At 41.8% G+C, this 13,140-nt stretch overlaps 1 protein-coding gene across 1 annotated transcript; it reads right to left on the bottom strand.

Annotated features, from left to right (window-relative positions):
* Positions 1–9,459: 9,459 nt before the first annotated feature.
* Positions 9,460–11,093, bottom strand: LOC309590988 (melanin-concentrating hormone receptor 1-like; the record flags this gene model as incomplete). Its single annotated transcript, XM_082312605.1, has 2 exons — positions 9,460–10,454; positions 11,009–11,093. The coding sequence occupies 2 exons, from the start codon at positions 11,091–11,093 to the stop codon at positions 9,460–9,462; spliced, it is 1,080 nt and encodes a 359-aa protein (XP_082168731.1).
* Positions 11,094–13,140: the final 2,047 nt, after the last annotated feature.

The following is a 13,140-nucleotide window of genomic DNA, read 5'->3' as shown; positions in this document are numbered from 1 at the left end:
TCTCCTTAACAACTGTGCAGTTAACTTGTGGTGTTTAGGTCTAATGTTGGTAATTCAGCATCATCTAGACTCTTTACAGGAGTAACCAAATACTCAGTATAAATTTATTACTAGTTTAGCTGGGGCTATATGAAAAAAAGCAGTGTTTCATGACACCTGCTCTGCAGCATCAAAGCCCAACTGTGAATAGTGCTTTATGCTAGTTATCTAGATTACAAAAAATGTAGATTTGATCCTGGGTGAACATAAGGCTTTAATAGGGGCAAATGGTAGCTGCTCAGTGAGTATTTTGTGGCACTTAAGTACACTGGGATACATGTTCCAGGTAGTATCTTTACTCCCTAATTCCTAAAGATCTGTCTGTGCAGCAGTACTCAATGCCACATTGCTCTTGACGGTAAAAGTAAAGTCAGACATAATTTTACTTGGTTCTGGCTTGTCATAATCAAGTGTTTGCATTGCAGGGGTGGGGAGTGTGATGTGTAAGCTATAGCCTGTAACCAGCCTTAAGCTTACTGCTAGTGAAGGTGGAAATGAATCAACTGGCTATAAAAAAAAAAAACTTGGCAAGAGACTTCCTTGTCTTTTACAGACCAAGGCAGCTGCCACATTAATGGGTGATGTCAGTTTGTCAAGGTTTCTAGATTTAAAAAAAAAAAATCACATATACATGGCCCTGCTGTTGCTTTCCAGCTTAAAACATGTTCAGGTTGTGCCCTCTGGCACAGGCTGATGTGCTCTAGTTCACAGAGGCTTAGAGACATCTAGTTGCCTGCAATTCAAGCTCAGTTTCAATGTATAAAATGAACTTCCACATAAGGGAGACTTGAGGGCAACACTGAAGTTCTTACAGAAGACTTGGTTGATAGAGAATATGCTGTGTTATCTATGTAGCTTTAGGTATGCTGTTTCCAAAAACAGCAACATGCTTTGAAGCAGGAATACTTTTTTATTTGTTTTTATGCCTTGCTACTACAGGCAGGGAGGACTAAATGTGATTGAATAAGCTCTCCTAGAATAATTAACTTCATGTGCTATTGCTAGGACTAGAAAGTGACTATGTAAAAGTAGCTCCTTAATTTGCTTGTTTTGTGTCTTCAACTTGGTTTTAATGCGCTAGCTCTCTTTGTGAGGAGCTGAAGACTGCAATATAGCTTTTAAGTTCACTGGCTGATTTTTAACTACACTTGAGTGGAAGATCACAAACTTCTTGAGGCTAAATGAAGCTCAGCAGTAGTATGTTAAGCCCCTTGTTGTTCACTTGTGGTCTGGGGCTGCCCATCTGTATTTTTGGATTACAAGCTGTGTTTCCCTTTGCTCTGGCATCAGTGTGCTGCTGTTGAGCACAGCTCCCCTTCCTACTGGGCATGCTTGCCTTAGACTGCTGTGGCTATGTTGCAGTTACCCTTAGGCAGCCAAGCAACCCACCTGTGGTGTGGGGGCACAGGTGCCCAAAGGAGATAGGCCTGAAGCTAGTGATAACCTGGTCCAATTCTCTCATACTGAACATCAGCTTCAGGATTTCTAGTCATCTCACTAACTGGCAGATGCTTAGTATCTGCCTCTCTAATTGGTACTAAGCCCTTGAAAGAAATTATCTTGTGCTGCAAGTGTGCTAGCTGATTGCTACCTCCTCCTTCTGTTGCAGTTAGTAGTTTCTGTTGTTTGGCTATCTCTACCTTTTGTAGGTCTGGTCCTCATTTTTAGGTATATTGCTGTTAATGTACTTTAGAAGGTTTTGTGTTTTTTTTTTTTTTAACTGCCCTATCTGCTTGTTCTGTTCCCTGTAGATTAATTAGTTGGTTATTTTGGAGATTCCAGCAGTGATAACAAAGCCAAGAACACCTCTCTGAAGTAGAAAAATGTCACCCTTACCAGACCAGATTTTGTGTTCTGCCGTCACTTAAAGAGCTTGTAAATGAGGTATCTGTATTGCAACTGTCTGGGTAAGAGACAAAGTTTTCCCCACTGGCCCAGTTAAAGGGAGGAAGAACAGTCCCTAGTATTGCCTTGCTCTCTACCTCTAAGCCTCACAGCTGCTTTACAAGAAAGGCAATACAATTACTAGTGCTTTTTTTTTTTTGGGGGGGGGGGGGGAAGAGGCATAGAGGGAGCCTGTTCATGATTATTGATAAATAAAAGCATGTTTATGCTCAGAGTTTGGAGGTTAAAACTCAGGCTTCTTGAGTCCTTATCTAGTGCTTTTTAATCTATTAGATTATACTGTATTGCAGTAGTGGTGAGCCAGGGGTAATGGGGTGCTCTGAAAAACAATAGTTTAAAACTAAAGCTCTGTCTAAGAGGATCATGAATAGATTTGTTTATTACTAACAAATTATTTCTGGTTCTACTACTCTTAGCCTTTATCTTCATGATAAATGAAATGAATACTTCAGGCTAATTATGGATTGTAGAAAAAAAGTTTGTTTACTAGATCCATTTCAGGTTTGTTGCCTTTACTTTTCTTGTGGCTTTCTACTACCTGTCAGGGTAGAGAGCATTCAGTGTAGCACTCTTACTCTGTTAATTATTTGTGTCTATTATGTATTCTCTCCTGCATCAACTTAAGCAACTGAATACTGCTAGTCCTTTTAGTATCTCCCCACTGAAGATTTGGCTTTAATGATGACTATAATACTGAATTTCCTGAGTCATTTTGTTCTGAAATCTCCCATTGCTGTCTTACATTCCTGTTGGACTTTGCAGCCAATTTCCTTTTTGAAATGCTTATCAAATGCTTTTCACAATTGTGATTCCATTCAATTGTGTGGGTTTTTTAAAAAAATTCATGTTATACCAACATCAATGTGCAGCTCTTCTAGCTGTTCTTGTAAAAGTGAGCTCTGTGCTGCAGCTGGGGATTAAAACCTGGCTTTAGTTAAATGTTAACAACACCTAGCACTTGTTTCAAAACGTTACTGTAAAAGCAAAAAAAAAAAAAAAAACAAACCCTCTTCCTCCTTACTATGTGATTCAGATGATTACAAAGGTTCTTGGAGAAGCATTTATGATGAAGCTGGAGCCTGTCTCTTCTGAACACAGCAGGCTAGAAGGATATTAAGAAAACTCTCACGAAGTGGAACAGACTCTTCCTGCTGCAGAGGTGACGTTCTGGTGGCCAGAACTTCCATGGCCATTCAATAGGGGCACTGGGAATATGTAATTTTGGGCTCTCTGAAAATTGAGGAAGGAAATAGGGTATTTCTTGAAAGGAGAAAAAAAGGTTGTGAATAACAGATAAAGCTGTCTTGTCTGTAACAGTTACACACTGAAGCAAAATAGAGCTGTGTTGATGTTCGGAAGTTATTCATACCTGTTATTTTCCCTCTCCCCCTGCCTAAGAGGCACTTAGATTATGAAGAAAGTGAATAGCAATATATCACTTCTTAGCTTTCTAATAAGTTTTCTTTACATGCAAGTCTTCCTAATCTGTACAAAAATTAGAAAACTCTTCCAACTTATTAGTGGGCTGGAAGAGGCTATAAAGACTTCCCATGTCACATTTTGGTATTATTTGCATGATTAATATTTTTATTAAAGAGTCAGACTCTGGGTTTGACATGTTGCCCTTCCTCTCTCTAAAGGAACATTTTCCAAATTCAAGTAAGTTTGAAGGAAATGCCATGTAACTATATAAATGAAACACTGTTAGGTTGCAGGCAGCTGCACAGGGTGCAACAGTATGTTTAACCTGCAGGTGGAGAGAAGGGGGAGAGCATTAATGCTGCCTCTGCAGTAATGCCACCTAATCTGAAGACTGGTTGTACCACACTGACTTCATTAGATTGCATTTGACCTGTAGGTTCTTTGTTCTGCTAGGTTACAACAGCTGATCTCCATTCCTCTAGGACTTGATAATTGGGACAGCTCTGTTAAACTGAATGCTAACTTGCTACACCATTTCCTACCCCTGCTGTCATCACTGGTATCAGAGTTTCTGTGCTTGGTGTCTTCACTTGTATGGTGGTGTTCCCTTTGCTTTTATTTTATCCCAAAATACTGATTTTCAGGGGGAACTCCACTTCTGTAGTCATATGTGAAGAATGTGACTTGTATTAGCAGTCAGGCTTCTGTGGTAAGCCAAATAGTGAGAGTCCTAAAGTGCTGGGATTAGCGAGGTCCAGCTGTACTTCCCTTTTAAACACATAAATGTTTGGAATTGGATCCAAAGCAAATACATTAGAAACCCTCCATCCTAGAGCTGGTAGCAGAGCAAAAGCACTGAGTTACTAAAGATTTGCCATGCGTTGGAGGCACAAAAACATCTTTGGGATCTTTAGTTTTACTGTCCCATAAATTAAACCTAAGATTTTTTTTTCTTTATGTAACCTGGCATGAAAGGTGGTAGCACTTGAAATTCAGCATGGCAAAAAATATAGTAAATGAGTTTTGTTAGAAGGTCAGTGCATGTTTTTAAAATGGCACTGCAGTTGTTCATTGCAGCTTTCAGTATAGATGAGGGCAGCAATATCTGTAGATGTGACACAGTCCATTTGAAGTGAGACAGTTTCAGTCATGCAGTTGTGCTTTTTATTTTGCATTCTGTACATGTTACCTTACACAGTCAAGGAAATGAGGCACAAAAATACAATTGCATGTGACAACGAAAGGGATGAAAGTGCTCTGTTGCACCCTGAGCATAACAGCCTTAGGTTAAACATTGTCTGGCAACTTTGTGTAAGCAGGGAGAGCGATCACCACGAGTCCAGCTCCTTATTCTCTGTGCATGTAGGGCTTCAGGCCAGTGGACGGACTCTGCCAATGCTAATTGTCAAACATGCTGTGCATAAATAGCATAGGGCTGGGGACTCGTCTGTCACAGCCCCTACTTCACTTAATAAGCGTTATTAATGAGCTATTTTTAGTACAACAGGTTTCAGGGTACATTTTCTAAATATTAATGTAAAGTCTGTGCAAGGAGAGCATGGAGTACTAAGAACATGATCCTTAGGAAGGCCTTATGCTGCTGTTAATCACAGTTATACTGTCAAGAGAAGTAAAATGGAACTATGCATTTCACATTAGAGCTATTTATTTGCAAGTCACTTTTACTATCTATTATCAGCCTGATAGGGGTTAGGGTTGAAATGATTACTTAGGCTATTGTCCAGCAAACCACCTACTATACTTAAGTCCTGTTGACTTAGCACTTGGATGGAATATGAAGTATTTCTTCAAAAGTGGAAAAGTGGTGCTTGATGAAAAGGGTTTATGTACTTGACAGCACATTGTACTTAATGTGTGTGGGCTTTTAGCTCTTTGGAGCCAAACAAGGCTGGTATTCTTAATATTCCCTCTTCTCCATCTTTCTCCTTGTTCCTAAGTGTGGAAAAGGATTGGTGCATGTTCAGGCAGAAAAGTGTTTCCTTGTTTCTTATTGCTGGATGGAGTTTGAATCTCCATTCCAGGATGGATGGAATTTACTAAATAACATTACATTGGCTGTCATGTGAACGCTCTGTAAGAGAGAAATGCTAGCCAATGTCCCCATAAGTTAAAATATTTCTCACGTAGCTTGTGTATATGAATCCGGAAATTTGTACTAGTGAGGATGTTTAAAATACCTCACTTATCTTTAGTAAGGGCATAGGTAAAAGTGTGTGGTGTGGTTTTTTTTTTTTACTTTTGCTCTTTAACTTCTATCTTTTGTATCTTCTTAGTAGCTGGGGAGGCGAGACAAAGAGGTTGCACACGGTGACAGCCATCCAGATCAAAGGGAAGGTTGTTCTTGCATGATTCCTGTCCCTGGCTAATATTGTCTGCTTAGGGGAAGACTGTCAGGTGTGGCACGTGAGATCTGTCCCTGGTCTCTGGGAGGATTAAGTCTGTGGTTCTCCCAGGGTGGTCCTGTTGTGCTCTATTTGTGGACATTGTAGGGGGAGTTTGAATGAAGACTCATGTAACTTATTTAAATCAAGGAAAACATGGGTTTGGCTTTGTCCCTGCTTTGTAAATAATTTACCCTGGAGCCTAGCCACATGTGTGCCTTCCCTCTTCCTATATGAGTGCTGGTGTTTCTCAGTCCTCTGTTTAAATGTGTTAACTGTGGAATCTTTAAGCACACTTCACAAATACAAATCATAGAATACCAGGTTGGAAGGGACCTCAAGGATCATCTGGTCCAGCCTTTCTAGCACAATCTAGATGAGATGGCCGAGCACCATGTCCAGCTGAGTCTTAAACGTGTTCAGCGTAGTGGAGTCAACCATTTCCCTGGGGAGATTATTTCAATGATTGACTGTTCTCATGGTGAAAAATTTACCTCTCGTGTCCAATCGGAATCTCCCTGGGAGTAACTTGTACCCGTTACCCCTTGTCCTCATCATGGGACTCCTTGTAAAAAGGGAGTCTCCATCTTCTGTGTAGCTCCCCTTTAAGTACTGGGACATGGTGATGAGATCACCTCTAAGCCTCCTTTTCTCAAGGCTGAACAAACCCAGCTCTCTCAGCCTGTCCTCATATGGCAGGCTTCCCAGACCCTTGATCATCTTGGTGGCCCTTCTCTGGACCCCCTCCAGCCTGTCCACATCTCTTTTGTATAATGGGGACCAGAACTGTACACAGCGTTCCAGGTGTGGCCTGACAAGTGCTGAGTAGAGAGGGATAATGGCTTCATTATCTCTGCTGGCGATGCCCTTTTTGATGTAACCCAGCACCCTATTGGCCTTCTTGGCCGCAGCAGCACACTGCTCACTCATACTGAGCTGCCTGTCTACCAGGACCCCCAGGTCCCTCTCCATGGAGCTGCTCTCCAGCCAGGTGGATCCCAGTCTGAGCTGCACTCCTGGATTATGTTTTCCCAGGTGCAAGACCTTACACTTGTCTTTGTTAAACTTCATAAGGTTCTTGTTAGCCCACAAAAGATGCCTTTACTGCATTTGAGCCTGCTGTCTGGCTCTTCTGATGCATATGGAAGGATGAAGTGTGAATGAGGTGCAGCAAGAGGAGGCATAAGAAAAGAGTCAATGAACTTGTTGCATGTGGAGTCGGCACTGGGGTCTCTGCAGCTTGAGTTCAAGCAGCTGCTTCAGGAACTGTAGCAAAGTTGGTTGCTCCAAATCTCCTTAGAAAGACTCAGGCTGTTTGGGGTCCCCCAGGATGTAGGGATTAGGGCTGCGGGAGTGGCTGCCCATAGAGATGTGTATATGTCAAAAGTAAGGGCCAGCGAACTAGGCTGTTGGGGTAGGGCAGGCTGAGGACCCAGTTGGGAATGGTGCCACCAGGGTGGGAAAGGCTCCTGTCATTACCCTGCTGGGCTGGTGCCATTCTATAGGAAGCCGAGGAAAAGTGGCTGTAAAAATGTGGCCTTGGCACCATCTCCCCAGCATCCCTTGCTAAGGAATTTTTAGCTCTATTGTAGTGTTTAGTAATTAGAAAAACCCCAAACAATCTACACACTGATTTTATTTGTTCCAGTAAAAACACTTGGTCTATGCTGACCTAGTTTTAGTTCTTCTGCATATCCCTATCAAAACCCATGCTAATGTGGTGATGGCACAACACTGAAAGCAGCTTTTATTAAAAGGACATGGTGAGAAGCTTTGAAATGGTAGTGACTGATGAACATGCAAAGGTCAGGGCAGCAGGAGTGAAACTGTTCTGTGTTTACCTGCTGGTAATTGAGAATTCACAGCTTTAGCTCCTGAGAAGTGCTGATGACAGAATGAATTACATAATGAAAAATCAATTTAAAATGCAGAAGGAAATGGTTTGTGTAAGGCCGGACTCTGAGCTGGAATAAATTCACTTGCCTCAGTGTCTGCTGAGTTTATTAAGTAATGCCTGCTCCCTTCAGCAAAAGATGAGGGTATAGAGAAAATCCAGGGGAAAGGATTAGATCCCTTCAGCTGTGTATCTGCATATAAGCTGTGGTATAAAGCTTTGAGTGTTCTCACTTGAGACAGGTTGTAAGGGTTTTATTGCTTGGTCTTTGGAAGTGCCTCCTGAAGCTGTTGGAGACAGCCTTGCCTCAGGCATTGCTGGCTATGTGGTTTTGTAGTAGTTATTTGCTAAATTAACATGCCATTAAAATAAATAGCTCCTGAAAATCTAGAGTTGGAGATAAGGATCCTCCAGGTTACAGAGTGCATATAAATAATCATGGATATGTTTATTTGTAGTGTTGATGTTTGATTACTTTATAGGAGCAGGAATAAATCAAGGTAGTGATGAAGTTTTTAACTTTTATTAAAACTAAAGTAGGTTGTGCGTTCTAGCAACCGGGTATTCCTAATAAAGAATTTGATCTGGTCTTTATGATCTTTTGAAATACAATAGCACTTCTTAAGCAGCTTTAACTGATCTACCATAAAGAGGCAAATGTTCCCTTAAAACTGAAATGTGTAGAACCTTTGCTTTTGCCCATTTTTCTGGATGTAGGTGCCTGCTATTAGTAGAATAATAGTATTTTAAAACTGAAACCTAATGATTTTTGGTTGCCATGTGCAGCAAAGTGGCTTGATTGTCAGAGAATGGATGCTTTGTGGTTTCTACTGTCAAGTCCTTTCAAAATTGCTCAAGATGAGCACATGAAAACTGAGCCACCTATAATCATGTTGAAAACCTGAGCAATATGCTTCAAGATGTGTATTTACTAAAGGCTTGCTGCCAGCTAAGGAAATACTACGATGATATGCGTGTACACGTGATATACAGCCAATGTTAAGAAACTATTCTGTTTTCTTTTTTAATGTAGATAGAACCTAATTGTTACTTTCCACGGTAAAGCAACTTGGTGACTTAGCAACAGCTACTGATTAACTTGAGTTGCTGTTGTCCCCTAACAAGATGGTACAGAACTGTCTCTTAGAGTGATTGTGAATAAATTGATATGGTTACTTTTAAATGTATTTGAGAATATTTATTGGACTTCTTGACAATTGGTGATTCTGGAAAATGAGTAGTTTTGCTGGCTTCAAAGTGACAGAAAATGATTCATGTCTCGCCCACTGTTAAAGATGTCATGGAGCTGGTGTGTTAGAAAGGAGATGAAAATGTGATTGTCCTATTGTTTACAATCTTCATAAAGTGTGTTAAGCTCTTGAACCATGATTCGGGGCGGGGGAGGGAACTGATCCAAAATAGTCCAAATTCCTTTTGTCTTCCTTAAAGCTTAAAAAACTCCCCGAGTTTCAAATGGTGGCAGTGTCTTAGCCCTGGGTTGCTGCTTGACTGGGGTTTTGCATCAAAATATTTTTAGTATGTGGGTTAATCTAATAAAATGCCCGAAAGCTTTTAATCTCTTGAGGAGAATATAATTCATAGCTGTCAGGGAAGATGTAAATAAGAACACAAGGCCAAACAAAGCTTCTGCCTAAACGCTGCCACTACTTTGTCTCCAGGCCAGGTAAAGATCCCTCCCATAGGAGATGTGGTGCATGGTGCTCACTTGCCTGTGTGTTTGGATGGGAAAGGAGAGCGGCTGGCTTGTGGGGCATACCCTAACTGCTGCAGGGCTCGCTACCTGCCAGAGACAGGCACCAAATGCAGCAGTGGCTGCCCTGACTCAATTGCATCCCCCTGAATGCTTTTGCTCCCATGTGGGGAAGCCTGCCCTGCAGCTGCTGGCCTTACAGAGACCCCAAGCTGCCTCTGGAAACTTTGGCCCAGCAAGATGTAGATGAAGGGGTTCAGACAACTGTTGGCATAACCCAGGCTGATAGCCACATTGTAGGCGTAGTAGAAAAGCAAGGTGGGGCGAGTCATGGTGAGCTGGGCCAGTTGCAGGATGTGGAAAGGTGCCCAGCAAATGAAGAAGGCTAAGCAAATAGCAATTGCTGTACGGGTCACTTTCTTTGTTCGTGCCCTGGTGCATCTTTGGCTCATCAGCGCTTCTGAGGACCTGGCCATCTTGAGCAGGATCCTCCTGTAGGCCACCGTGATGAGGGCAAAAGGGATGGCAAAGACCAGGAAGAACTGGTAGAGAGTGTACCAATAAATGTCCCTCTGGGGGTCTGGCAGACAAATCCCACAGCCTAGTAGACCTCCAGGTAAAGGGATGAGCTGAGCGTACATCCATACAGGTGTAATGCTGAGGAAGGAAAGGGCCCAGAGCACACAGATGACAAGGACTGCCACAGGGCGCTTCCTGAAGCGAGTGGAAGTGAAGGGGTAGACAGTGGCCAGGTAGCGGTCGATAGACATAGCGGTGAGGATGTAGGTGCTGGTGAACTGGCTGTTGGCATCCAGGGCAGTGATGATTGTGCACATCGTCTCCCCAAAGCGCCAGGCTCCGTTCCCCAGCAGCTGGTGGATGAGGAAGGGCATGCCCAGGAGGAAGAGCAGGTCCACCATGGAGAGGCTGATGATGAAGATATCTGGGACACTACTGCTAGGGCCAGATTTCTTTAGGACTGTCCAGATAACCAGGCTGTTACCAATAATGCCCAACAGGCAGATAATGCCAAAGAGGGTGGGCATGATGAAGCTGCCATAGCTCATCCTGCTGGGGTCACCTGCAGAGACACGTGTAGGCAGGAAAAAGTCAGCTGTGCCAGGACCACTGGTGAGGACATGCCTTGTGGATATGCTGGCTTCTAACAGACAATGAGTGCTCTGAATGCAAATCATAGCAGGTTTCTTAAGCAGATGTAAGATGAGGAGGGGATTTTTTTTGTGTGGTTGTGTCTAACTACACACAGGCACTTTCTCAGCAGCTTTCACAAATGTATACATTAAAATGTGTCTAATCAAATGTGCATACACCCATTCTTCCCTTCATGTGTATGAACACAAACATTAACAATAGAATGAAAGAGCACTAATGTATCATTCCATGTATGTGATGGAGACCCTTTCAAATGCATACATACATAATGAATATATGTTTCAATAGATATATTCATGTTTTGGATACATATGTTGCTTAACTGTATGGATATTAATATTCATATTTAGGCTTTCTTCAAAACCATATCACATAAGTGATTTTTTTTTTTTCTTTCCCCCTGCCTACACTGATAGTTTATATACTAATATATCTTTTCACTTACCTGTTTATTGCACTTACCAGGCAGAGAAAAGTTTTGAACAGCTTTGGAGCTGTTGGGGATGCAGCTGTTGAAGCTCTCAGTGTGGTTTGTTTTAAAATCCATCCTTCAGGAAAAACTGGTCCTCAGCCGCAACTTGAAGATGTTAGTATTTCATGTTGAAAGAATAAAGGTTGCCAATTCCTTGGAGATCCGTGGGGCTGCTCAGAAAGCCACTGCTCTAAGGATCAGCAGAGGCTGTTAATGCAGGTTAAAAAGCAGCTTCTCTGCTCCCTGTACCACCACCAGGCACAAGTGACACTAAGCTGTAATGAGGCAGTGCCTGTCACCAGGCTGGCAGCAGAGTGCTGGAAACACGCAGGGAGAACAGAATTTCATTTTAGTGCTGAAGGCAGTGACTCGGGATCCACTGATGGACTAAGCAGTGAACTTGTGCTCTGGAGAGGCAAATGGGGCCTGGAAGTAAATGAAAATTAAACAAAATGATGGGTAGCTAGCACTGAGAGCACATTTTGCTTTCAGGGTCTAATTGAGTATAAATATCTCAATACAATTCTGCAAAGAATGATCTTACCCTAAAGTCAAGTTTGCAGCAAGATTTGCAAGCGTAGACTGGGGCTAATCTCGTTAGATTCTGAAGCAAGGTCATCCTGAAGTGGAACAGCATAAGCTGTGTAAATATGTGGAAATATGATATTTTCTGGCTATGTCTGATAAGTTGCAGCACAGATGATAAACAGCATCATTATTCTCTCCTGTGAGGTGCTTTCTCCATTTCAATTCATTTTGAGGTCTCAAGCATAGGAATAAGAGAGTTATACATGTTTCATTTTAAGCAGACTGATAGAAGAGAATAGGAGATAAACAAGGGATTTATTTTCAAGGTGCGTTTGAAATTACAGCAGTTTGGTATGTAAACCAGGCAAAACACTGGAAACATTAAATAAATGAGATGGTGACTGTGTTATAATCAAGTCGCACTAATCTCTGCCTTATTTCACTCATAACCATTCATTTGTTCTTAGCAGCCAGCAAACTCCTAAATTGAAGGCATTACTGGCTAGAAAAAATAAGATTTGGAAAGTAAGATTAGACTCAAACCGTATCCTGATGATGGGGGCCAGTAGTCTGGTGAAAGGCAGGAAGGATTCTGTAATGACTAGAATGCCATTTCAAGGCTTGCTTTTTGCTAGCCATAAGGATTTCTAGCACTTAGAAGTAGTTGCTATTTCAGTACTTTACAGCTCTTAAAAGCAGGCACCAGTCCCATTTGCACAAGGGATAATATATTCCATTTACCAACCATTCCTTCACCTCGATGCCCCCAGCATTGGAGTCTCTTCATTTGCAAACACCAGTATCTTTCATTTTTTTGCAGTCCAGTGAATGCACTGGGGAATTTGCTTTCAGGCTGTATTACCTACAGCTGTGATGTGCCTCACTGGGCAGCACCACACAATTGTTAACAGCAGCATTCTATTCCTCCCCCACTGATCCTCACCTGCTGTAAACTGGCAGGGCTCTACTGCAATTGACAGCAGCTGCAGATTTGATCCTAACATGGGGATAACAGCAATTAAAAAAACAAACAAACAAAAAAAACCCCAAAAAAACTCCAGAACATGTACATATATTCATGTTAAATCTTTGTTCCATCTTTTAGATGGATTTCTCCATGTTGTATGTCATATAAACAATATCACAGCACTAGCTTTTCTTACAAAGAAAGTAGAAAGTACTTTTCCCGTTTCTTTTTTTTCGCCCTCCTCCTACTTGTGTACTACTGTCAACTGGAAGTTAAAAAAAAAAAAATCTGGTTGGGATAAAGCTTTAAAGCACCTGAAAAAACTAACATTTTTATCTACTTAGTAAATTACAAAAGGAATTTCCTGTCATGGTCTCCATTCTGTAAATTCTTCACACGTAACTGGAATTTAGTAAATACTGCAGGGCTTTATGAACTGGCATCAGGTCCTGTCTGTCTCCTGTAGAGAGTAACACAGAGTAGGGCTAAGGATTGTTTCACTCTACTGCTGCAGTGTGGGGCCAGCTTATCACTACAGCTGAAAATGTTACCACCAAAACTATGTGGAACACATCACGGCTCATAAACTTTGACTCCATGCTGGAGTCAAGCAGCATGTTGGTTCAT

This window comes from Platalea leucorodia, assembly GCF_965183815.1.
Source record: "Platalea leucorodia genome assembly, chromosome: 5".
Lineage (NCBI taxonomy): Eukaryota > Metazoa > Chordata > Aves > Pelecaniformes > Threskiornithidae > Platalea > Platalea leucorodia.
Note: the sequence above shows the minus strand (reverse complement) of the source record. Positions and strands in the feature narration are given on the sequence as shown.